This window comes from Drosophila miranda, chromosome XR (genome assembly GCF_003369915.1).
Source record: "Drosophila miranda strain MSH22 chromosome XR, D.miranda_PacBio2.1, whole genome shotgun sequence".
NCBI classification, from domain to species: Eukaryota; Metazoa; Arthropoda; class Insecta; order Diptera; family Drosophilidae; genus Drosophila; species Drosophila miranda.
In genome coordinates this window covers 18120901-18144676 of record NC_046674.1, presented here as the reverse complement: position 1 = coordinate 18144676, position 23776 = coordinate 18120901, and the positions used below count along the sequence as shown (strand labels likewise).

At 47.0% G+C, this 23776-nt stretch overlaps 1 protein-coding gene across 1 annotated transcript in view; it reads left to right on the top strand.

Moving 5' to 3' along the window:
• Positions 1-21373, top strand: part of LOC108152197 (frizzled) — a 91222-nt gene extending 69849 nt beyond the window's left edge. The window contains exon 5 of the mRNA XM_017281355.2: positions 19330-21373. Coding sequence (XP_017136844.1) covers positions 19330-19862 — 533 coding nt within the window. The 3' untranslated portion in view covers positions 19863-21373. The remainder of the gene's footprint in view (positions 1-19329) is intronic.
• Positions 21374-23776: the final 2403 nt, after the last annotated feature.

Below are 23776 nucleotides of genomic sequence, written 5' to 3'. Positions count from 1 at the left end.
ATTGTAGTTTTCTGTATATACATATGTACACTTGAAGAAATCATAATTATTGCCAGTCAAGTTTTGAGTGGCCCCAAACGCAGACTGGTTCATAAATTTCCATACAAGATAAAACTGTGCCTAAAATATGATTCCCTCTCTCTCTCTGGCAGTTGCATACGGAGACGGAGATGGAGATCTGTAACGATCGTGAAACGATCTCTGCCTACCATTAGTCATATTGGAATGGCTGGGACTTGGCTTGGACCCACACATAACTTGTCCGATGGAGATCGCTAACCGAATTCGAATGTTATTTATAGGCAGATGTCGGGGCCAGGGCGACAGGAATATTTGGACACTCTTTAGCAACAATAATACGAGTAGATTGCTCTACTCTCATGGGATGCTATGGCAGGAAAATATTACTAGAGAACACTAGATGTTTTCGGATTCATGGCTTGGCATAGATTATGATGCATATGGCGGCTCGATTCTGCGATAAGTAGAATCTAATGTTTGAAATTACAATCGAAATGGGGTTTATTTTTTTGTGGTCAATGGAACTATGGCAAATTATTCATACAACTTTATCAATAGGCCATTAATGGCCCACTCGGAGCTGTCCAATGCAAATAAATCATAATTTTTTTCGCTGCAAGTACTGTGTGTGTGTGTGTGTGTGTGTGTTTTTGAAAGTGCGTTTCGCATTACCAGAGAAACTGAAATTCAAACTCACTCGCACACACACAAATGGCGCAATATGTGGCGAGGTGGAGACCAATTAAGCGACTACCCACCTAGCCCCTAGACTAACCAAAAAACCCCACCCAGCCCAGGATCGGAGTCCGACTCCGACTCCGACTCCAATTCCGATGGCAACTGCAGCTGTAAATCAACTTTGCAGCTTTGCAGACAGAGGGAGACAGGGCGAGACATGCGTGGCAAGAAAGCCAAGTGAAACATACATAAATTAACATCAATACAGCAGCAGGAGCAGCGGCAGCGGCAGCAGCAGCAGCAGCAGCACACAAACTAAATTCAACTTATGAATACCATTTTTATGCGATACCCTTCGAGAGAGGTTAGTCCACTGATCCCAGAAGCCGGCGATTCGGCTTGAAGACACTTGCCACAGGCACTATGTGCGAGCATATCGTGCAGATACGTTAAGAATGATCCTCCAGGACTTACACTTTGTAAAAATTCTTCCGAAGGAATGCGTCGATCGGTCCTCAAGGGTATTCTCAGCTTCGATCTCATGGCCCTGTCATTCTTTCTTGGCTTTTTGTGCATTTGCCACTCGGCATAAATCATTTTTAATGGGCCCTTGATTTCTTCGCTCCCTCTCTCTCTCTCTCTTTCTCTCTCTCTCTCTCTCTCTCTCTCTCTTGAGTGCATGCTGAACACGTAAATGCCTGCGTAGGGACTGGGACTGGTGCAAGGATTCAGATTCGGATTCGGATCAGGTTCACTAAGCAAACTGGAACGGGAAGTCGTCTGTCGGATACATTTGTATCTTGTAGTTGCTGATTTGCAAATTTAGATACGATTTCCATGCCGAGAGAAATATGTGTGTGACATCGTTTTTCTTTTTGGCAAAGTGCTTTGCGCCCCGCCAATATGTTTTGGCAACACTTGCATAACAACAACCACAACCACTACCACTACCACTATCACTGCCACTGCCACAACGACAGCGACAGCGACAACGACACTTGTAGCTGGTGCGTGCCCCAGACTGCGCCCCAGCGTCTGTGTCTGAGTACCGTTAAATGCAACGTTTAGATCCAAATGCCGAGATAACAAATTGTTGTACAACGCACTGCGAACTATGTATGTACAGAGAGTTTCCTCATTTTCCCCATTTTCTTTGTGCGGTGTGAAAAATTGGCCAATCCCAGGCATCGCTTACCCCCCCCGGCTCCTGGGCCCATTTGTCTTTTCCCTCTGTCTCTACCGCCGTTCCTCTGATCTGCTCTCAGCCATCTATCTGCAGAACTTTGTCCAGAATTCGTATCTGCATCTGCATCTGCATCTGTATCTGCAGTTGTCTATCAGCTGTCTCTCGCAGTCTCCTCTTTTCGGGTCTCGAGCTTTTAGCCATATCATTTTTACCCCTCCCTGACCCGCTCTCTGCACGTTTTGAGCGACATTTTGACGCGGCCATTTCAAGTGCAATTCGGTGTTGGGTTCCCTCCATGTGTTTGGCTCTGGCACTGGCTTCTGACGTGGCCGAGTGATTGGAAGTGTTCCGTCCGGAAGCTGTAACTGTTATACGCTTACTTTGGCCAGTGAAGGCCTGTCAGCCTGTCAAAGGTATCGCTGCTGACCGTGGCACCGTGTAACGCTGATCGCTGATCGCCGATCGCCGATCGCCGAGTAGCAGTACTTTTGTAGTACAGTCGCTGAAAGGTTGATTCCAGTTAGATATTCTAGTGGTATATCTAATAGTTACAAGGCACTTCTGTATATCGCTGGCTTCTGTTACTCGTACGCCAACCCCCGGCTCACTAGCTTGATGCTTGATGCCTAGGTGCCTTGTCTTTCCATCTGAATTATCCCCACCGCCGCTGAAAATTAAAGTTGAAATAATTTTAAATTAATTATACCTGGTTCGCTTCCTTTGACCCGCATCGTTTATGGACTCACAAATGGCCCAGAACTCTGCCCTCCCCCACCCCCTCCCCCTCCCCCGCCCCACGCCACGCCTCCTGCCTCACTTGGATGACATCAAACGCCCCTCGCTGTTGGAGTATTTCGCTCCACTTGCTGCTGCTGCTGCTGCTGCTGGGAGCTTCCGCAGCGCTTCATTAATTTTTCAGGCACATTAACAGTTTCGTTATTGCTTTTGTCAGAATTTACAGAAGTGGGGAAAAGAGGGCCTCCAAAAGTAACTCCCCCTATGACTCGCAATTCCTTCGTCCCTTCAGCCCCTCGCGCGCCCCTCGGGTACTGGGACTGGCCTGAACATCAATCTGGCCAAAACTAATCATTTTTAATAACCAATAATTTATTTTTAATCAAATTTTAATGAAAACTTTGCCGCCCCAGAATCGAGAGGGGGCCAACGCATAAAAAGTTCAACAAAAGTGGGAGTTGGGGAAACGAGGATGGAACGTGGATGGAGATGGGGAGATGGCTAAGGATATGAGCCTGGTGGGACGTACATTTTGGCCAAAAGACTTTGTAGGCCTTGTCATGCATAAAAATTAGAGTAGAACAGAAGCAGCCGGAGGAGGAGCCTCGTCTGAGGCGTGGCAGAGAGTGAGCCGAAGATTTATTATGGCCAAGATTGAAGGACTGGGACTGGGACTGGGAATGGGAATGGGAGATGCGAGGCAGCGATAGCCTCGAAGGAAGGTCGTGCAGAAATCAAACAACCCACCCGACAACGCCATCAACATCGGTATAGACGTGGACTCCGACTTGGATGGGGACGTGGACCTGGACTGTAGCTAGGACTGGGACTGGGACTGGGACTGGGACTCATGGCAACGACATCCACATCCACATCAACATCAACATCAACATCGACGACTGCGACTGCGACGCCTCAATCGGTCGGCCCCTTGCCTTAATTAATTTCCTTTTGCCGCCGTTCGGCTCCCAGTCTGTCCAGCCTGTCCAGCCCGTCCAGCCCGTCTCCTGCCCCCAGTTCCTCAGTGCCGCATCGCACTGGACCAAAAGGGTTACACAGCTCATTATTTTTACCGTCCCCCATCTCCATCACTACTTGCAGGCCCAGCTTCTTCCTTCCTCCATCCTCCTTCATCCTTCTTTCCCGTCATCTCATCGTTCCATTCTGCTGCTGCTCGACCAGCGACACTTGCAATTGGATTGGGCCAGGGACTGTGCTGGGAGTGGAGTGGGGCTTTGATTGCCCACAGCCCCACAGCAGCAGCAGCAGCAGCAGCACACCGCCGAGAGCTGGACACTGCAGCCGGGAAACTGTGGGCGCTGTCCAGCATGGATTTGTGGCAGTCACAGTGGCAGTGGCAGTGTCAGTGGCTTACCCCAGATTTCCCATAGGATGGCAAAACTACTACGATATGAATATTGTTTATTTTTTATAAGCAAAGAAAATATTGGGTGGTGGCGTTCGAAAAGCCGCCAGATAGCGCTCAAAAGCCTTGAATATGTATCCTGTGTAAGCCATGTCCGTGTCCTCTGTGTCTCTGAATCTTGAAGATCACATCTGACTGCCAGGGGAACGATCGAACTTCGAGGGTATCTAAACATTCGGCCAAGACGTCCGTCTTCTTTTCAAGCCTACTCCACTCGTACTTAAAGAAGCCCCCTCTTGGCCTTGACACTCGCTTCCACTCAGTGCCACTGCAAGCCTCTGGCCAAGCACTTTTACCCATGTTTGGTCATTCTTTTTGCGCCTCTTCTCGGTCGACGCTCGGGATTTGCCATTTAGTTGCTTGTTCAGTCTGAGTCTAAGGCTGGGGCTGAGGCTGGGGCTGGGGCTGGGGTTGGGGCTGGCGTTGGGGTCTTTTTCTCTTTTTTCTCGTCGTGGCATCTCAAAAATGTCGCCGGTTAACTTGCTTTCAGTTTACTTTGCCTCGCTTTTCCCCGGCTTTGGCTTTGGCTTTGGCTTTGGCTCTGGCTTTGCCTTGGACTTTGATTGTCCTCGGCTCGGCCGCCCACTTGCCACTGACCAGAAGATGAAAATGAAGAAGAAGATGATGATGATGACAATTATTGCCACTGCAGAGGCTTCCTTGTGGCCAGCTATTGTTATCAAGCCCTGTCTGGGATGCAATGCGATGGGTTGGGTTGGGTTGGGATGTCTCTCCATTCTTTCGTCGTCGAAGTGTCGTCTGGCTGGGGCGACCCAGGGGGGTGGCGGGGAACCACAACCGCAGACTAGCCGCCACTTATAACTATTATTTTAAGCAACGTGCAGCGATGAGGCAACAATTATTTTTCCTCTGTTTTTCGCTGACAGAGACAGAGGCAGAGACAGAGACGGGCCCCACGCCAGCTTCATCGCGTTCCATTTCATTTGCTCTCTCTCTGTCTCTGTATCTGTCTCTGTCCCTCTGGACAAACGTGACAAGCAATTAATTAAAAAATTAAAGACTGATGAAGAAGGTGGGGAGCAGGAGCGGCTTTAGGGGCGGGGGCGGAGAAAGAAAGCTAAGCAATCTAGTGGTCCATTTCCGTTCCATCAATCCACTGCAGTGGATGTGGATGTGGATGTCAGGCCACAAAACGTCCCCCTACTCTCTCTGTGTGTGTGTGTGTGTGTGTGTGCGGTCAAGATAATAATTTGCCAATGAGGCACATGGGAAAAGGCCAAAACATGGTCGGGTTCGGGTCTGTTATTGGGTAGGCCATTAGGCCATAGCCTTATAAGTGGAGAGCATGGCCTGGCATGGCCTGGCATGGCATGGCATGGCATGGTATATCGATAGTACCGGGGGGGCTGCCATGACAGCTGTTTGAAGATGACAGACAACATTTCAAGTGGACATTGTCGTTGTCGTCTGTAACTAATTTTGTGGAAAGATAAAACAAGCCAGCAGCTGCCATTTTCTGTTAATATTTTATGTGCTTTTGGCTGGCAAAGACAGCAGAGGACGTGCGAGGGAGAGCTCCGAGTACTTCAATGGAAGTCACTGAATTATGAGCAAAGGCAGCTCATTACAAGCAACTAAGTGAGCCAGGCATATGCTAAATTGTGGCTAAAAAGAAGTGGTAACAATAGAGGACAGAGTTGGGGACAGACAGAGACAGAGCTAGAGATAGAGCTGGCTCCGGGCCCCGACTTCCAATGAAACGAGACAAAACTGGCAAAATGCGAACAAGCCAAAGGGGCGGGCAGTGGCACGGGTGCAGCAAACAGCCATTATGGATGCATGCAGCAACAGCAAACAACTTTGGCAACAACAACCATCCAGCAGTCCAGCCATCCAACCATCCAGCAACAAGCAACAACGAACCGACGTTGACAACATGGCTCAAATGTCAGGCAATGGTCAACGGCTGTTCACTGAGTTATACCCCCGCCCTGCCGTCATCATCCCCACTCCCCTGCATCCACAGCATCTATTGTAGTTTTCTGTTTTTTTTGTTGTTGTTCTGCTGAGCTGCTGTTGCCATATGTGTCTGTCTCTCCCTCTCTTGGCCGGGACGCTGATGGGAATGTTTAGTCAGAGGCTGCCGATTTTACATGTGTGCTCTGTCCGGAGATCGGACCAAGACCGAGGCCGAAACCGAGACCGTACCGGGTACGGGTCCTGCTCCCAGCTTCCGCCTGACAAACGTAACACAACATTTTTTTTTTTTCGGTGAGTTCGAGTCATTGATGAGGGGGCGAATGCCCCATGAATGCAAAGATGTCTCCTCTCTCTCTCTCTCTCTCTTTGTGTGTGTGTGTGCGCCGTGTCGAGTCAGGTAAGGGTCATAACTTGTCCCATAGAAGGGCATTAAGACATGCGAACATAACGCAGCAGGAGAAAGCGGAAGAGGTAGTCGAAGAAATTTGCATGCAAGGCATTTGAATGCAAGGACAGAGTCGATGTCGACGCCGACGTTGCCTAGTGGGAAACTCAAGTGGCATCTGCACTGGACGCTGATATGCAATGTATAACAGTGTGTATAACAGCACAGCATGGGAAAATATCTGTTGCCTGGGTGGCATGCGACAGGGACAGAGACAGAGCCGGACAGGAGCGGACAGGAGCGGACAGGAGCGGACAGGAACGGACAGGACAGTAGCTACCGTTCTTGGGCTGGCAATGTGCTTATGACAGTCTATTTAAGTTTCAGTGTTTCAGAAATACCCCATAACAGACCGAAAATTTCGGTTTTTCTTTCGCGCTCACTCTCCATACGTTTTTCGTGTAGAGAGATCGAGAGGCATGGGTATAGCTCTGATACCACACACGATTGTTGGAACAGTAGACAGTTTACAGTGTGGAAGTAATAAGTTTGGTAAAATATAAGCTGTAATTCATTCCCCACTGCCGTTCCACCTTCTCCTTGGCGGCATTAAGTCCTCATATTTATGTCTTTAAAGCTCAGATCCCCCCCTTCCGACCAGGTTACTAGTAAGTTGGCTTTATGTCTTGGAATTTTTATGCCTAATGCATGCAGAGGGCTGACTGCCACCACGCCGACTAAGGCCTGTTTATTAGCAGTTTTCCTTCCACCCACTCTTTACCCTGAGAGCGCCCACACATGGTATCTGGCTCTGGCTTTTGCACAGCGGTTTGCAATTTTTCTTGAGCATTTTCATGTTATTTTTCTTTCTTTCTTTGGTTTGTCATAATTTTTGTTTATTTTCCTTGCCACCCGCCGTCTGTTTGCTGAGAAAATAAAGCCAACTGAAGGCGGCAAGTGGTGGGGGTGGGGGCTGGGCTTATATGCGATATTTCTTTGGCCTAAACACAGCTGTTTCTTCTTTCTGGGACAGTTTTCATACGATTTGCCCATCCCGAACAATGGCTGGCAATTTCTGTTTGCCGAGGGGGAAAAAGCAATGCAAAGTTTTGAAAACTGTTTACTCGGTCAACATTTTAGAGAAATTTTGTATTTATCCAGCTTTTTAAGCCACCTCACCCTGTTTAACCTCCCCACCCTCCCCAGCCCGCATGTTGATTTCCGCAGGGGAAAGTGGAACGCACACAAATTGATTAAACTGTCAAGTGACTTTATAGTTGACGGACAGACAGCGTTGACATTTCGATTATTAATCATTTGCCAATCGAGGAACAGATGGGGAGAGAGGGATTGACAGAGGGATGGCAGGAGGGGGGGAGGAAAACAGAGACATCGACTACTCGTATATCGCGATGGCCATCGATGCGGGTCATGGAGGTGGCTTTTGTCTGGAGATAAATTGCATAATCAAGTTCCCAGCTCCAGCTCCAGCTCCGCCCCGAATTTTCAACCAAGAAAACTCTCATCTGATCATAATTAAGTGTTCATCCCGACCGCCCAACAGAAAAGCCATTTCTAGCTGCTTTTGCCCCCCTTCGCCTAGTCCCCCCTCTCCCCATGCCACTTATTAAGTTTTACGCAAATGAGCCAAAAACTTTTGTGTCAAAACTATCGACAGAATGGGACAGAGATGGCACCTGTTGGAAATGTTTGACGGTAATGGCAGGGCGCAGAGGGGGGCTGGGGGGTGGCCAGAGAGGGATCCAATTTACTCAGTTAGTTTTACAGCTTTGAACTTTTGTGTCTGGCAATTGTGTTAAATGCGTTTTGATAGCCCATGAAGAGGTCGAATGAAATGAATTCACTTTTTTGCACAAGGGTTAAAGTTACAATTGCAGTGTCAAGGGGCAAAGCCAAGGGGGAAGAGAGGGGGATATACGAGTAACTTTCTGTGAAATAACTTTGGGGCTGAAAGGCTACACTGCTCTTAGGAAGTTTGCTGGATAGTTTCCATTTATATTCTTTGAAGTCTTTCCTCCTCTCATCCTTTAATCCGTAAATTGAGTATTCTTTTTAGGGATTTGTATCGAGCATCGACGATTACATTCTATATTTATATTTCTACAGGAATAGAATGTGGCCCATCCTTCATTCTCAGAACCAGAGCCAAGACCGTTTCAGAGCAGCAGCAGAGAAAATACACTGTTTCAAGTCTGTGAACTCCCACAAATGGCTACAATTTTCCTACATTTCAGCCACTTTCCTCTTGGACAAGGCGAAACAGCAAACAGCAAACAGCTTCAGATGTTAATTACACGTTACAGGAACAACTCACAAAAGCGTGAAGGCGAAAAGGAAATCCTCAACAGTTTGAAGGGCTCCGCAGAGAGCGCTGCAGATGGAAATCTAAGGCTAAAGCTAAAGGGGAAAAGGAGATATCCTTGGAATGAGCTTGAAGTGGGAGAGAAATGGAGCTATGTGGCTCCTCTTAAGCCGAGCTCCGCTTGAACTAATGAGCTGCTCGGTCTCCGTCTCCGTCTCCATCTACATCGCCGTCTTCTTCCTATTTCTCGCCCATTTCTGTTGTCCATTTTTGGCAAGTGCTACCCTATATAATAAGGAGCCGCCATGTGAAACAGGAGACGGAAAACCCCCAAAAAAGATACCCAAAGTGGAAGGAAGAAGAGGAGGAATACCCCACCCCCCCAAAAAAACAACAGCAGACATTCTGGGGGGAACTTTTGGCACTGGGGCGTCCGTCCTACGACAAAAGCTGCTTAGCTTGCGGTGAGGCAGGGGCTACAGGGGTGGTGATCAGAGGGGATCTCTCTCCCCATAAGAACTTGGTTTACCTCACCTCATGTGAAGGTATGCGTAGGTGTGTGTGTGTGTGTGTGTGTGTGTATGGCAATTTCTCGTTAGTTGCACATTTTGCATTTTGCTGCCTTTTTTGGCGAGGCTTTTGCAGTTGTGCCTTTCTCCACCCGATCTCCCGTGCCCCTCCTGTCGCCACAATCGCCTTGCCATTGTCTTGCCCTCAGGTGGGGGGTGCGGCGGGTTGTTGGAGTCATCAATATTGCTTATTTGCAGCAGTTCTTGTTTTTGTTTTTGTCCTTATTGCTGCTTGTCGTAGGAAGCTTTTTGTTCATTCAAGAATTATTTTCAATAGCGTTTAAGTACCCTCCTATTGGACAGCGCCCTACCTCATATTTAATGCCCCTTGTCCCCTTTAATTCTGTCCTACGATGCATATTATGGCTTTGCTCTTTTATTCCATCAATGCTGGTGACTCTTCTTCGGTTTTCGGTTGCTCTCCCTCTCTCTCTCTGTCTCTCTCTCGCTGCTTGCATTCACTCAAAGAGAGAAGGAATCCTCTGCCTCTCAGCACAAATTGCGTTCTGTTGTTGTGGTGTTGGTTTTTTCTGTCGGTCTTCGGTTGTTCTTCATCTTGAAGGTTCCATTTCCCCTTTCCCCCTTTCCCTTTCCCCGTCTACTGCCTTTTGCTATTGTTCCTTTTGTGCGTTGATTTATGGGCGCTGGCATGTGTGTGCGTGCGTGTGGCTCTGCAAGTCCATGTGGGTGTGGGTGTGGGTGTGGGTGCGGGTGTGGGAGGGCAGGCCATGAATTGCAGTTGTCTCTGTTGTTCGCCGTTGCTGTTGTTGTTTCTCCTCCTCCCAGGAGGAGCCATTGAGTGCACCGCCAGCTCCCACTCCTCCCCCGCCGTCTCTCTTGTTGCGCATACAAATTGGTTTTAGTTATTAATGGTGTGTATAATTAAGCGGGGTGCCTTTTGTTGCCAACTTTGTCTGCAGTTTGTTAGAATGTTTCTTAATAATTTGTGGGCGCATAGCTCAAGAGACGGCAAAGGACGGGGGCAGAGGCAGCGGGCAGAGGGAGTAAGCGAAACTTGTAAATGGCGAGGAGGGGGGCGGGAAATTTCCCGTATAATTGAAATTGGAAGCATCGGAATGAAAGAGATGAAAGTGCTCATGTGGCCAACGAAATTCCCAAAAAGAGGAGAGACGCTCTCTTATGGTTTGCAAAGCCTCAGGGTAAAAGACCCAAGGCCCTGTCTTCTCTATGTAATTTAATCAGTCGAACACTTATCTATAATGATCCAATATTTACTGAACCTTGGCTGAATTATTTCCCTTCGGCTGTGCTCTGCTTCATTGGAGATATCCCTTACTCTCCAGTCGTCAGCCAATACCAATACCAATACCAATGCCAAATTCTCTCTGCTGACCCTTTCAATTAAAAAAGTGCCAAAAACAGAAAGAGGGAGCAAGACAGCTGCATAGAATGGAAAGGGAAGGAAGGGGAGAGCAAACAATGGGCAACCCCAAAGCTTGTTTGTTTGTCTATCAATCAGACTTTCGGCCTTCCGGCTTAACAAATTTCTCTTTTGCAATTGAAACCCGAAACCCTTTTTTTCTGCTCGGCGGGAAAATCTCATTACAAATGCAGGAACCACAAAAAAAATGGGGGAAGAAGAATATTCCGGAAGGAGGAAGTGTGGAACAAATTGGTTGTGTGTGGATTTTGACCTTTCTTCGATATTTGCTTTCATTTGAATTTATTTCTGTTTTTGTTTGTGGGCGTGTTTCACATCTGACGCCTTCATAAACTTTGATTTCCCTGTCTGTCTCTGCCCTTTCTCCCATCTGCCCATCCCACTCCCTCCTTGGACACTAAATGGTAAACAAATGTGGCCCAAAGAACTTTTAATTGAATGTACACCAGACTTTTGCCTCACTTCTGATAAAATATTAATAAATTTTGTATAGAGCGAAACTTTGAGAGGGCCTACAGAGAAAGACAGAAAGGGGGGGAGACAGAGAGAGAGAGGGGGAGAGTGAGAGAGTGAGAGAGGGATGAAAGTAAACTTGAACTTTTCTAATTTATTTTCCATATGCGTCTCCCGCCAGTGTTAATACATATTATATAATACTTGATATTTTTCTTTGAGCTGCGCTTTTCCCCGTACTTCGGCCATTTTCGGCGCCTTTTGTTCTAAGTCCTGGCGGGGCCTGGCCCTGGCCCTGGCACAGGCCCCAGTCCTGGCTGTGGCGGCAAATGTAAGCAAAACTCTTTGGGGAAAACTCCGGAAAAAGTTTCGCAGCACACGCTGCCTGGGTGGAAAGGGGCCACTGCTTACCTAGACGAGCTCCTCGTGGGTCCCGACACCCCTGGTGTTGACTGCTGCGGCTGAAAGAGAGCTCCCAAAAGCGAAGCTGCGGTACGGACTCTGGGGAGGATGTTGTCTTCTTTAGTGCCTCGGTTCTGTTGCATATTTCTTGGGGCTTCTTGGTGCGTTTTGGGGTTTCTTGGGCTTGCAAGAAGTGACAAATAGGTTTAAGATTAGAGGCAGGGCAGGGATAGGGTACCGAGGGAATCGGGAAGAATTTCACGCGATTCTCGTTGGTATTAGAAGCAAAGCGCGTGAGCCGGGGGCTGACGTACGAACAAATCTAAATCCCGCATTCTATTCGGTATTCCCCACCAAACCAGACTCACTTTCAAGCATCCAAACCATCATCGTTGCGAATCTCATCTTCCCCTTGACACGAGTAACAATCCTCGAGCATCTCCGAGAGTTCTCCTAAAATGCATACCATTTTCCCGCCATTTCAGCACTCTCCGCGATGGAACCCTTACCGTTTCTGCCCGTTTGGCTACCTCAATGGGGGAGCCCGAGCCCCAAAACAATTTCATTAAATGGAATTTCCCCTAATGAACATTTCTCTGCTGCCTTTTTCCACTGCCTGATTTTTTATGCGTGGTCGTGTCGCTGGATAATTGAGCTTAAGCTCAGCAGCAGCAGCAGCAGCAGAAGAGGCAGAGAAGCAGCACGCGACCAGCGGCAGCGGCACGAGCGAGTTAAGGGTTAAGGGTTAAGGGTTAAGGATGTGGAAAAAGGGTTTTATGGGTCGTCCGCAGAAACCGCACGCGAACGTGGGGCCAAAAAGGAGCAATAGCAAAACGAGAGAAGAGATTTATTCTGTGCTATGCGCTCTGTGGAAAATGGTAAATGGGAAGCTAAAAAATTAAAACGGATCTCTTGGGGGAGGGGCGGTAGCATTAAAAGGATATTTTGTAATTATTCGAGGCAACAATCACAGAGCAAAGGAAGCGTCTTCATCGGCCTAAGAGGACAAGAGGAAGATTTATTCGAAGATATCCCCAAGCAGATAGGAAATTCCGAATATCCTACCTTCTTCAATTTGGCCATTCGCCCGCTGTAAAAAGTATATCCCATGTATCATGATTTACGTCAAATGTTCTCATCCCTGGAGAGAGAGAGTTCCATGGAATCCATTCGCTTACTTATGGATCACACATCTTGGGCTTAACCACAAGCACGTTTCACTTTCATTTCCATTTTACTAAAGCCAAGAAACCAAAAATGCCAGAACCCAAAGCAATTTCATAAATTCTAATCCTTTTTTATTGCTCAGAGAGAGAGAGAGAGAGGCAGAGAGAGACAGAGAGAGCGGTGTGGTAAAGGTGTGCGCGGAAAATGGAAAGTGAAATACACAAAACTCATTTCCGTTGCACGTGGCTACTGGGGAGGGAATGAAAAGCTGTGCTTAACCTCTCCAGCGAGCGACAGGAACTAACATGAAACTAACTGCATGACCACGACAACAATTGCAGAGACAGGCAAAGCAGAAGGTGCGACTTAGAGGACTCTCCCGCTCACTCTCCGGCGCGCCGTTCTCTTGGTGCTCACTAATTACTTTGCCACCTTTAGCATATTACGAGAATGGGCCGACAGAGGGCGCCACACTTAATGTTAAGCATATGCTCCAGGCGGACCATAGCCAGCCAGCTCTCTCTGCTCTTTCCATTTGAAAATCTCGAAATGGAAGAAAAGAGAGGGGGGAAGCGTGTGTGTGTGTGTGTGTGTGCCTGACGTTGAAAAGAACGCTGTCATAGAGATGGAGCGAGAGTGAGAGATCCCCTCGTACCCTGTCGCCCGCAAATTATGCACGTCTAAGCTGGCTCTCCGGCATTGGCCTTTCGGGACATGAGCCAAAGGCTAAAGGTGGCCCCACTGTGCGTGCAGACAGCCAGAGACATGCCAAAGAGACTCTCAAATGGGGGACTGTTTTTCTCCTAAGTGCAATTTGATGAATTTCAAAAGCAAGGACAGAGGGCACACAAAATTGAATTCGTAAGCCGAATCTAAGCCGATTCCGCCGGCAATTATAGGGTGTACTCCCACTCGCCCACTCCCCCCGCTCCCCCCACTCCATCCCTTGCCATTGACCCAAAATCTCTAGCATCTCGAACAAAACATGTTCATTCAACAGTCAACAGCAGCGTTCCTTATGTGGCCTGCGACAACAAACTAGCACACAACTAAGCTTCACACCTCGCACTCGCACTTGTGCAACACTTGGAACATTCGACATACAGCCATGCCACACCCCCATCCAGCCCCAGCTCAGCCCCATCCCCATCCCCATCCCCAACCCCATCCACTTTCTCGACATGCAAATTGAAATTGTTTGCCTTGTCGGAGAGTGTGTGAACCGGATTGAACCTTGGCCGCCAGCTGTTGTTGCTCCTAACAGTCGTTGCTGTTGCTCTTGCTGTTGCTGTTGCTGTTGCTGTCGTTGTCGACACGTAATATAAATTCTCAACAAATTTTGGGGACCACCCCTCCACCTTCCACCCTCCACCCTTCAAGCTCCAACCTCAACTCTCTTGCGCTTTATGTTTGATTTTCAAATATTTGCCTCTTTTACTATTAACGAAACACACACGCAAAATGCGCTGACAACTACAACCGAGCCGAGCCGAGCCGAGCCGACCCCCTGCTCCACTGCCTCATGAACTTTTACTAAATAAAATGTCCCACAAAATGGCATTTAATTGTTGCACAAAAAAATACATATGCATATAGTATACAGCACATATAGCATGTTTGTATGTGCAATACCGTGGTCGTTATTTTGTATATTTTTTTAAGTGTAGCCACAGCAGCGGTGGGTCTCTGCCGGGGGCTTGTGGGCACGAGGGGCGTTTGCTAATGACACTTGTCGCGTGTGCAGATTTCATGTTGTTTTTGTTACTGCCTGAATTTTCCATTTTGTGTGTGTTCTCTCCTCTCCTCTCCTCTCCTCTCCGTGGCCTTCCCTTCTCCACTGTACGTTGCACATTTCCATATTTAATTGCGCATCTTGATAAGAGTCCTATGCCCCTTGTCCACTCTTCCTTCTACGGCACTCTGCTGTTGACATTTTCAATGCGAAATTATGCGACACGGCAACTCTGGTTTTTTTCCGCTTTTATTGTTGCTGTCTCTGTCTTCGACGCCGTCTCCGTCTCCATCTCCGTCTCTGTCTGTTTTGCGCTTTGTGCTCTGTTATTCATTAGCTTCTGTTGCTGTTGACCTCAATTTTTATTGCCTGCCACGTTTTTAATGTCGCGTGTCGCATGCCGCTTCCCCATTTCGGTGTGCTGGGGAGCCCCCCTGCCACCGCCTGCAGCTGTGCAACAGGTTGTTGAACCTTGGATTTGCCAAAAGGTTTGTTGCCAAAGAACTTAATTGAGATATTTACATAAATGTGCGGAGAGTGTGGACTGGCGATGAGAACATAATGCGATGTACGTGATCTGGAAGGGATTTCTGTCGAAATCACTTCTCAGCCTGCTCTATCAAATCCCCATGAAAGTGCGACAGTGAAGCCTACAAATTGCATAGTACTTGGACATAATCTAACCTTTTCCTTTGCCGCCTCAACCCCTCAGTGCCATCACTCATTTCCAATGGAAACTTTATGACTCTGTTGTCAAAATGTTTATCTAACACTTGAGAAGCGTTGCCCATAAAATGATAGAAAAAGAAACGCATTAAGAGCGCAAATAAACTTTTATTGAGATAGAATTCTCGTTACTACTCGTAAAACAGATGGGCACCCGCCGGTAGCCGACCACCTCCCCCTGGCACAATGCTCCCCCCAATGGCCCTCGGCTTTTCGTGGATGAATGGATGGCTGGATGGCTGGATGGATGGGTCAACGGACACACATTGAACAAATAGCAGATGCACGATCGTATCTACAGGGTAGTACTAGTAGAGTAGTAGAGGGAGTGAGTGAGCCAGCCAGCACACAAGCTGCCCGACAATTGTTTTATAATTACTAGTATTTTATCATGACCAAAGGGAGAAGCAGTGACTAACAGAAAATTTCGAGTAAAAGTGTGGCAGTGAGAAAATACCCTAGGCAACCGCATTCATCTCCTTATAATAGGGACGAACCGCGAACCCGTTTGCTGCAACTAAAGTGAAAGCCTTCGGCTATAAAAAAAAATGTTCTTGCTGTATCTTAAATGAAAGTGTTTCGGTGTAAAGCAAGTAAATGTTACCAGCAAATTTGTGTGTTATCTTGGAGAGTGAGCGTGACAGAAAAACCGAAATTTGCGGATCTCAAACAGTGCAAATATCGATACCTGCTTCGTTTCGGCGAGCACTTCGATGAAATGGGAGAGCTGAGGAACGAAGGGCATACCGAATGCCCATGAATCTATTCGGCAGAGAACTTTTCAATCCGCTCGCTTTCAAGTCGCAAGCTCAGTGAGCAGCCCAGCACGCCCCTCCAGTGTTCGCGGAGTAGCGGGTAGCATAAAAGGAAAATTGCTTAATTTATGTGTCATTTATCTAAATGGAGCAGCCGAGCAAAGCAAGAGCAAATGAAAGAAAAAGGAAACAGCAACAGCAGACGAACCCAATGACTGTCTCACTCTATATTCTTTTTGTAAAACTCTCGCGCGATAAGCGACTGACAGCGAGTGCAATGGCGAGGGATGGGGGGGTGCTGGTGCTGAGGAGTCGGAACTTTTGTGCCAGTGTTGTCGTGGTGCCAGAGTAATTAAAAATCTTCAGTCATGTTGTTGTTGCTGGCGACAAATAATCGTCGTCGGCAGCTCAGGGGCGACAGAGGAGCACACAAAGCGAGAGGCCAAACGCGAAGAGAAACACAGGGCGGACGAAGGGAGGAAGGGAGGAACATGCGATTAAAATTTTAAATGACAGTTGACAGTTTCATCATCTCAGCATGTGTACAAGAAATTTACATACATATGTACATAGATATGGATGCCGAGATAGCCGTATGTACGCCGGACAGGGGCAGTGGACCGAGAGGGACAGAGATAGAGGGTGTAGCATGAACAGGAACTGCAGAGCAGGTGGAAACGTCACATGCGATTGACTTTACAGCAGACTGAAGCTGAAGCTGCGAGCAGGATTTCTGGGGCTGTGCTCGAGGATAGGGCATATGGTGGCCAGCCATTTCCATACACGAGTATAATTTAGAATTTAGAGTGTGCTCTTAGCCCGCCATCGAGTCCAGCAGTGGCGAGGAATGCGAAAAAGTGTCACCTAAGCCAACCGCAACAAAGAGACACCACTCTCCTTGGAGAGTTCATTACCACACTGTCACTGCCCCAGCCCCTCCCGCCCAGCCACCCCCTGGGCTAAGTACAAAGCTCTGGCTTTGTTGTGCCGGTGAGCTCTGTCCGAAGCGGATACACCTGCACACACATAAGTATTTGCCCAGCAGATTAACACCTCGAGGAGTGGACAAAGAGTATCATCACGAAGAAACAGCAACCTTATTTCTGCTCTCACTCTGCGTCTGCCTTTGCCTCTGTCTTTTTGCTGTGGCCTGGCCTGGGCCTCATAATCAAATGCAATGTGGCATTGGCTAAAAATGGAATTCTGCTGTCTGCACTTCATCAGAGATCCAGGGAAAAGGCTGGGGACTGGGACTGCGACTGGGACTGGGACTGTGACTGGGGGCAGCATGAAGGTAAAGCTGGACTGTCTGACTGACTGACAGACAGCTGAAAGAGTCAGCTCACTCTCTGTGCCTTCTCTGTGAGTCTCTGTGCTGCAGCAGGAACCCGTTTCCCCGCTCAGTGGTGCAACATGCATTCCTCATGCCACACGAAACAATTGACATGCATTGTTGGTGTTTCAGTTGCTCCTCTTGTTGCTGTTGCTGTTTCTGTTGCTGAAGCTGAAGCTGCTGAAGATTCTGCAGCCACAGAATTGTCACAGCAACCGCCCCCCGCATCACTTCCTCTCTCCAGTTCCAGCTCCAGCTTGGTTTGCCATTTTCCAAAATGAAGTTCAAATAAATGGGCAGCAAAAAGAAACTGGTTTCCACTGGCTTCCACAGTAAAGGACACGAATAGAACTGGTTCTCTCCGGCCGGCTCCGATCTGCTCTGCTCTGCATTTATCAATTCCCGATCGGGGCTCTGTCCCTGTCCCAGGCCGGTTTCCCTGCCTTGTATTTCATTTCATTTCATTTGAGTTGGATTCCCTTTCGTATTCCAATTCCAAAGCTCCGATATAAATTAAGATCCATATCGGAAGGGAAACTTGAAATGGAACTGGAACTGGGAGCACGGATCGACAGATCGACAGATCAACAGATCGACAGAAAGAAGCCAGCAGCGGCAGGTGGTATGATACGAGTGTTTTCATATCGGTTTTCGGCTTCGGATGCGAATGCGAATGCGAATGCAGAATCGAAATCATATTCGGATTCAGATTCGGAGCTATACAAATTTGATTTATGTATATTCGATCTTCTTCGGGAAGGAAACATCTTTTACCGGTTCACCTCCATCTCCGATATCAGTGGAGGAAGTGGCGGACTGCCCGCTGTTATTTATTGTATGCATTTATCTGCATTTTCCCGGCTCTCAACTTGCTTAATTTGCAGCGCATCCTCCGTGCAGCCGTCTCCCTCCAGCACTCCCTCTCTCTGTCTCTCTCTCGCGGGCTCTGCGAACAGGCGGCTCTATGCATTGTCAGCATGACATGACTTTTATGGTATAAAGTTATATTTCAGCCTGCCTGCCTGCCTGCCTGCTACCCATAGACATACCTACCATACTCGTACTTTCTCGCAGATAACTTCAAAGGCATGCGATTTGTAAGGCGCCATCTGGCGTCGGGAATGTACATTCAATGGCCATAAATGTCAGCCTCGGATGGCTTAAGGATTTATGTAACAGCCGGGCCCATAAAAACAGGACTATACGAGTAGTGTTTCTCCTGAGATCGACATCGCCATCGGTTGAGCCGAATCGGTTGCAAACTTCGAAACAGAAATTCAAGAACACTCCTAATAATCAATCAATTCAAAAAAACACCACAAAAAATACATGATATGAAGCGCATTAATGGAAAGTATTTACAACTCAACGACCCATGACAAATCGGTGTGTGGCAACAGCCTGGAAAACGCGACAAGTTTCCCAGGAAAAAGCAAAAAAAAAAAAAAAACCCAAATTAACATGTCACGTAAGGAAGAAAAAAGGCAACAAGAAGCGCCAACGAGGGGCTAATCGATAATTTATGAGCGGAAATATGGCACACCGAACAAATGATGGATTCGGCGGGGCAGAGTGGCAGGGGAATGTGGGGGCAGGGCAGGTGCGAGGTGTAAGGGATATTGTAACATGTTTATAAATAACGCTAATGAGGCTGGGGGGCCGTCAGAAAAGAGAGAGTGTTGGGGGACACACAGCCGGGGTAACCGCTTGTGAATTGTTTAAACAAGCGAAGCGGCGCATTGACTTTGAACTACGCCACGGATGGGAGGTGAAGGGGGCGGAGGTGCTATCGCTGTGTAAATATTTACCCCGAAAGAGGTACATGGCTATCACCCCTTGCCCCTCAGTTGAAACATTCATTTAACCGTTGATACCGAACATCTACTGAACGGCTACCATCGAACTAAAGTTCGTTTTGGATTGGCGATTGGGGATTGGGGATTGGTGATTGGTGATTGGTGATTGGTGATTGGTGATTGGAGATTGAAGATTGGGGATAGCTGGTAGCTTTTTTAGTTTCCAGCTTATTCCATTCTTCTACCATTGATAAATGTATCTTAAATTAAATTGAATCCTTTCCATCTACTCCTTTCAGGCGACATTCTCTCGGGCGTTTGCTTTGTCGGACAGTTGGATACCTACTCGCTGGGCGCCTTCCTCATACTGCCCCTGTGCATATACCTTTCGATCGGAGCGCTCTTCCTTTTGGCTGGCTTCATTTCCCTATTCCGCATACGGACCGTGATGAAGACGGACGGCAAGCGAACGGACAAGCTGGAGCGTCTGATGCTGAGGATCGGCTTCTTTTCGGGGCTTTTCATACTGCCCGCCGTGGGACTGTTGGGCTGCCTGTTCTACGAGTACTACAACTTCGACGAGTGGATGATACAGTGGCATCGTGACATATGCAAGCCCTTCTCCATACCCTGTCCGGCTGCCAGGGCGCCGGGCATGCCCGAGGCCCGGCCCATTTTCCAGATCTTCATGGTGAAGTATCTGTGCTCGATGCTGGTCGGAGTCACCTCCAGCGTCTGGCTATACTCCAGCAAGACCATGGTCAGCTGGCGCAACTTCGTGGAGCGGCTTCAGGGCAAGGAGCCGCGGACGCGGGCCCAGGCGTATGTCTAGTATGAGACGGGCGCAGCGGGCACCGGAGCTGGACCCAATGGCGGCACGGCGGCGGCGGGGGACCCCGAGGCGGCTAACGAGAGTTACTTAGTGTTTAGCACGTAGATCCCCGATCCCCAATCCTCAATCTCCCAGACTCAGACCCCAGTCGTAACCGTAACCGTATCCTTAACCGTAACCGCAACCATAAATGCAGTCGTAGTTTGTAGTGCTCGTAGCTTGTATAAAGTTCATCTCCTCACCCCATCCCCATCCCCGCCCCCCACTCTGATCATAGAAATCAAAAGTTGACCCTAGGGCCAAGGCTATTGTTTTTTGAATCGTCTTAGTTGATACGAAAGCAAGCTTGTTGAACCAAAACTATCCATTAAGTCGAGTTGTATTTTGTATTTGTAGTGTTCTAGTTAGGCTTTCATCGCTTTCATTGCTCTACGTACGAGTATACGACTTCAATTCTGATCTTTCATCTTTGGACGACGCATTGGAATTCATGTGGATTAAGTTAGACTTTTTTTTTATTTTTGAAAGCTTTAAATGTGCCCTATCATTAAAGAACATATAATATATATATATATATATATATAAATACATATATAGAAATTAAGTTGTGACGATAATGATATGAGTGTTAGAATTTAGATGTGATGTGGATGTGAGCAGCGACTGGTCTCTCAATTTCAGTAGTCAGTAGATCAGACACAAAACACGAATCGTTTACTATAAAGTAACCACAAACCACACCGAAAGCAGCTACTGTCCTTTACTGTACTGTACTGTACTGTACTGTCCTGTGTCGACTGCTCACATCGTTGGAAGTGCTTGAAATCTATGTATAAAGGGAAACCATACGCAGTTGAAATGTATTATGTAGTAGCAATAAATGTCCTCCATGTGCTAAACCTAATGCAGATACGATTATTATAATGTTAACTGTAACTCTAACTGTAACGTAACTCTACTCTAACTGTAATTGTATATTTGTTGAGCTAATTAATTCTAAATGCGTAACGGAATACTTTTAATTCAATTTTTTTTTTTGTTTTTTTTTTTAAATGACGTTGTAGTCATAGCACTTAAGTGAACAAACAACACGAAAATAAGCAAAAATTTGTTGCCACTTTATGGAAATTTTTGCTCCAACCACACCCCCAGGACGCACCCCTAACTAAATAAGAGTTGAAACTGCCATTTAAATATTTGTAGACGAGAGACGAGAGAAAACCAGAGAAGCAGCAAAAGCCAACTGTGGTATCGGCCAACTGTTGATTCGCATTTGTTTTCAGCGCATTTAATTGAGTCCTCGAATTGAATTGGATTGGTTATTATATGGCGAGCATTAAAGTCCAAGCCAAGCCAGATTTGTGTAGCATTTAAGTACGCTGATGGAAGCGCATATTAATTATAATTATAGCAATTATCGATAGTCGGTGTAACATAGCAAACGAACAATTATAAGTGTATAAACATAAACATAAACATAAAGCATCCCTGGCAGCATCATAGCAAACACACACAGAATATGCAAAAATAAAACATTTTTTTTGATTGTTAAAGACTGAAAATTGTACAGAGTGCTTTCATTTCCCATTTCCATTGGGTTCGGGAGAATACTTATGTGAAGGCAAAGAAATACCGTGAAATTTGTAAGTAAACTCTCTGTTGAAACAGGATATCGGATATCAGCAAATACAGGCTGTTGGAATGGCGGAGATGATTACCGACATCTCAGAAATGACATCGATATTTTAGGTGCTCGATGAACCCGAAGCTTACTATATGAAGGTCGACAGTCATACAGTTCGGAAGAAACCTATATATCACTGGCTCAACCGGCAAACCATTCGCCGCAGTATTTTGAACTATTTCTGTTGGTCCGGAGGATGTCATTTGGAACATGAATGGAATGTGCGATTGGATTTCAGGAAGAGGTTTGAATCTGGATCCGTGCCGATGGGTAATGGTTCTGGTGGTGTCTCAATTTTGTTGTAGATGCGCAACACATACCATCTGCCTATTTATTTTTAAGTTGGGTGCATGACAATGGGGACATTCTTGGTCGATAGCACCAATCAGCACTTTCGGATGAGCGGAATATTCAATATCTGGCTTGTGCTCGAAGGCGAGACGAGGGATCGAAGTGGATGAAAGTGCTCGATATACTTCTTGACGTTCTTTGTCGCGTTTGTCTCCGTTCCAATTGTCCTCGTTTAGTGCCACTTGTGCTTGATAACAGAATTACAGGAACAACTGCTACTCCCTCTGCAACATTGAATTAAATTGCTCCCCAACAATTATTGCTTACGAATGCTCAGATCATTTATGTTTTACACCTAAACATTTACAATCAGTGAGCAGTCGACAACATATTAACTGTCCAAACACTGTTCACAGGAAGCAACCTCTTTACTAAAACATTGAAATATTTTACAGCACAAGTCCTAGCTTCTCTCCCTCCTACCTCATCCCTCCTCCTACACGAACATCTAAAGTTTTCCCATTAGAAGCAACTATACATTCGGACAGACAGACCAGACCAACTATGGCCGCAAAAGCAGCTCGAAATTCAATCATAACTTGCCAACACTCGTATCCCAGAGGCAGAAGACTGCACCGTCCCACTTGAAACACATGGCCGTAAGCCTTGAAATTTACGAGTGGAAACGAGAAATCCACGCCCATATAATTTTGATTACACTTGTTTTCTAAATACTCTCCCGGCTCTGCTGAGAATGGAGGAACCACAAAAAAGAAAACCCCTGTAAAAAGGAAAACTCGCAAACAAAAACAAAACCATTTGAAGCACATGTGTGCGGTGAAAAGGCCGAAATAGAATCCGCAGCGAGACTGTACTTATGTATGTGCGGGGGAGTGGGTGGGGCAGAGGCAGAGGCAGCTGGGGAAGAGGACTTCAGTCAGTCGCTAAGCTCCTTGGCAACAAATTGCAGTTAAAAAACAGACGGAGGTGGGGGCGGGGGCGGGGGCGAGGGAAAATCACTCTCTCCCACCTATCCGCCTCCGCTTGGGGCCAGAGCTCACGCAGAGGGACATGTATTAAAGGATATGAAGGATATGGCAATGTTTTACAAAACACGTGTGCGATTTAACAACTACAACAGCCACAGAAAACTTTTCAGCAACAAAAAGTCCGGACGGGAGAACAGAACTGCACGAAAATGGAATCCAATGTTCGCTTCGCGGTGGGTTTTGTTGCGTTTTTATGTGACCACCATAAAAAAGTTATTAATGTTTGTGTGAGTGTGAGTGTGGGTGTGGGTGTAGAGGAAGTGGATAGAGAGCTAGGGAATGCCGACTGCACACGGCCGCAAAATGGCGCGGGCGTGTTCAGGCGTTAATGTGGCAAAAAATGTTTCTGAAGCATGAGAGCTCCGCAGGTTGGCAGACCCCGACTCACCGCATGCTCTAACCGAATACAGTATTCATTTCAATATTGCGTTTTCCAGTTTTCCAGTCTTTTCCACTGCCGAACTGGTTAATTTGCCAATACTTCCTCGACTACAACTGACATTATCTATACGAGTATATGCAGCTCCTTCATAGAATAAACTTTTTTTTAGAGCTATATGAATATATTCCGTTGAATAGTTACCCTTTTTTGCCCCATTCCAGGGCATCCAATTTTCGACACACTCCTTGCTATTTTCATTCAACTTCATTCAACTTTTATTTGCAGTGCAGTTTTGTTGGTGCCGAATGCGGGCGTGAAAATCATAAAGCAAAACATATGAGTAGATGGGAAGTTACTAAAAAGAACTATAAAGAACAGAAGCAAGCCGGGAGTATATGGGGGAAAAATAATCGCCCCCAAAAGGACATCGAGGAGTGTCGAAATGGGATACATTTGTGCGGTTGCACGTTCCCCACTTTACGGATATGGATACGGATGTGGATACGGA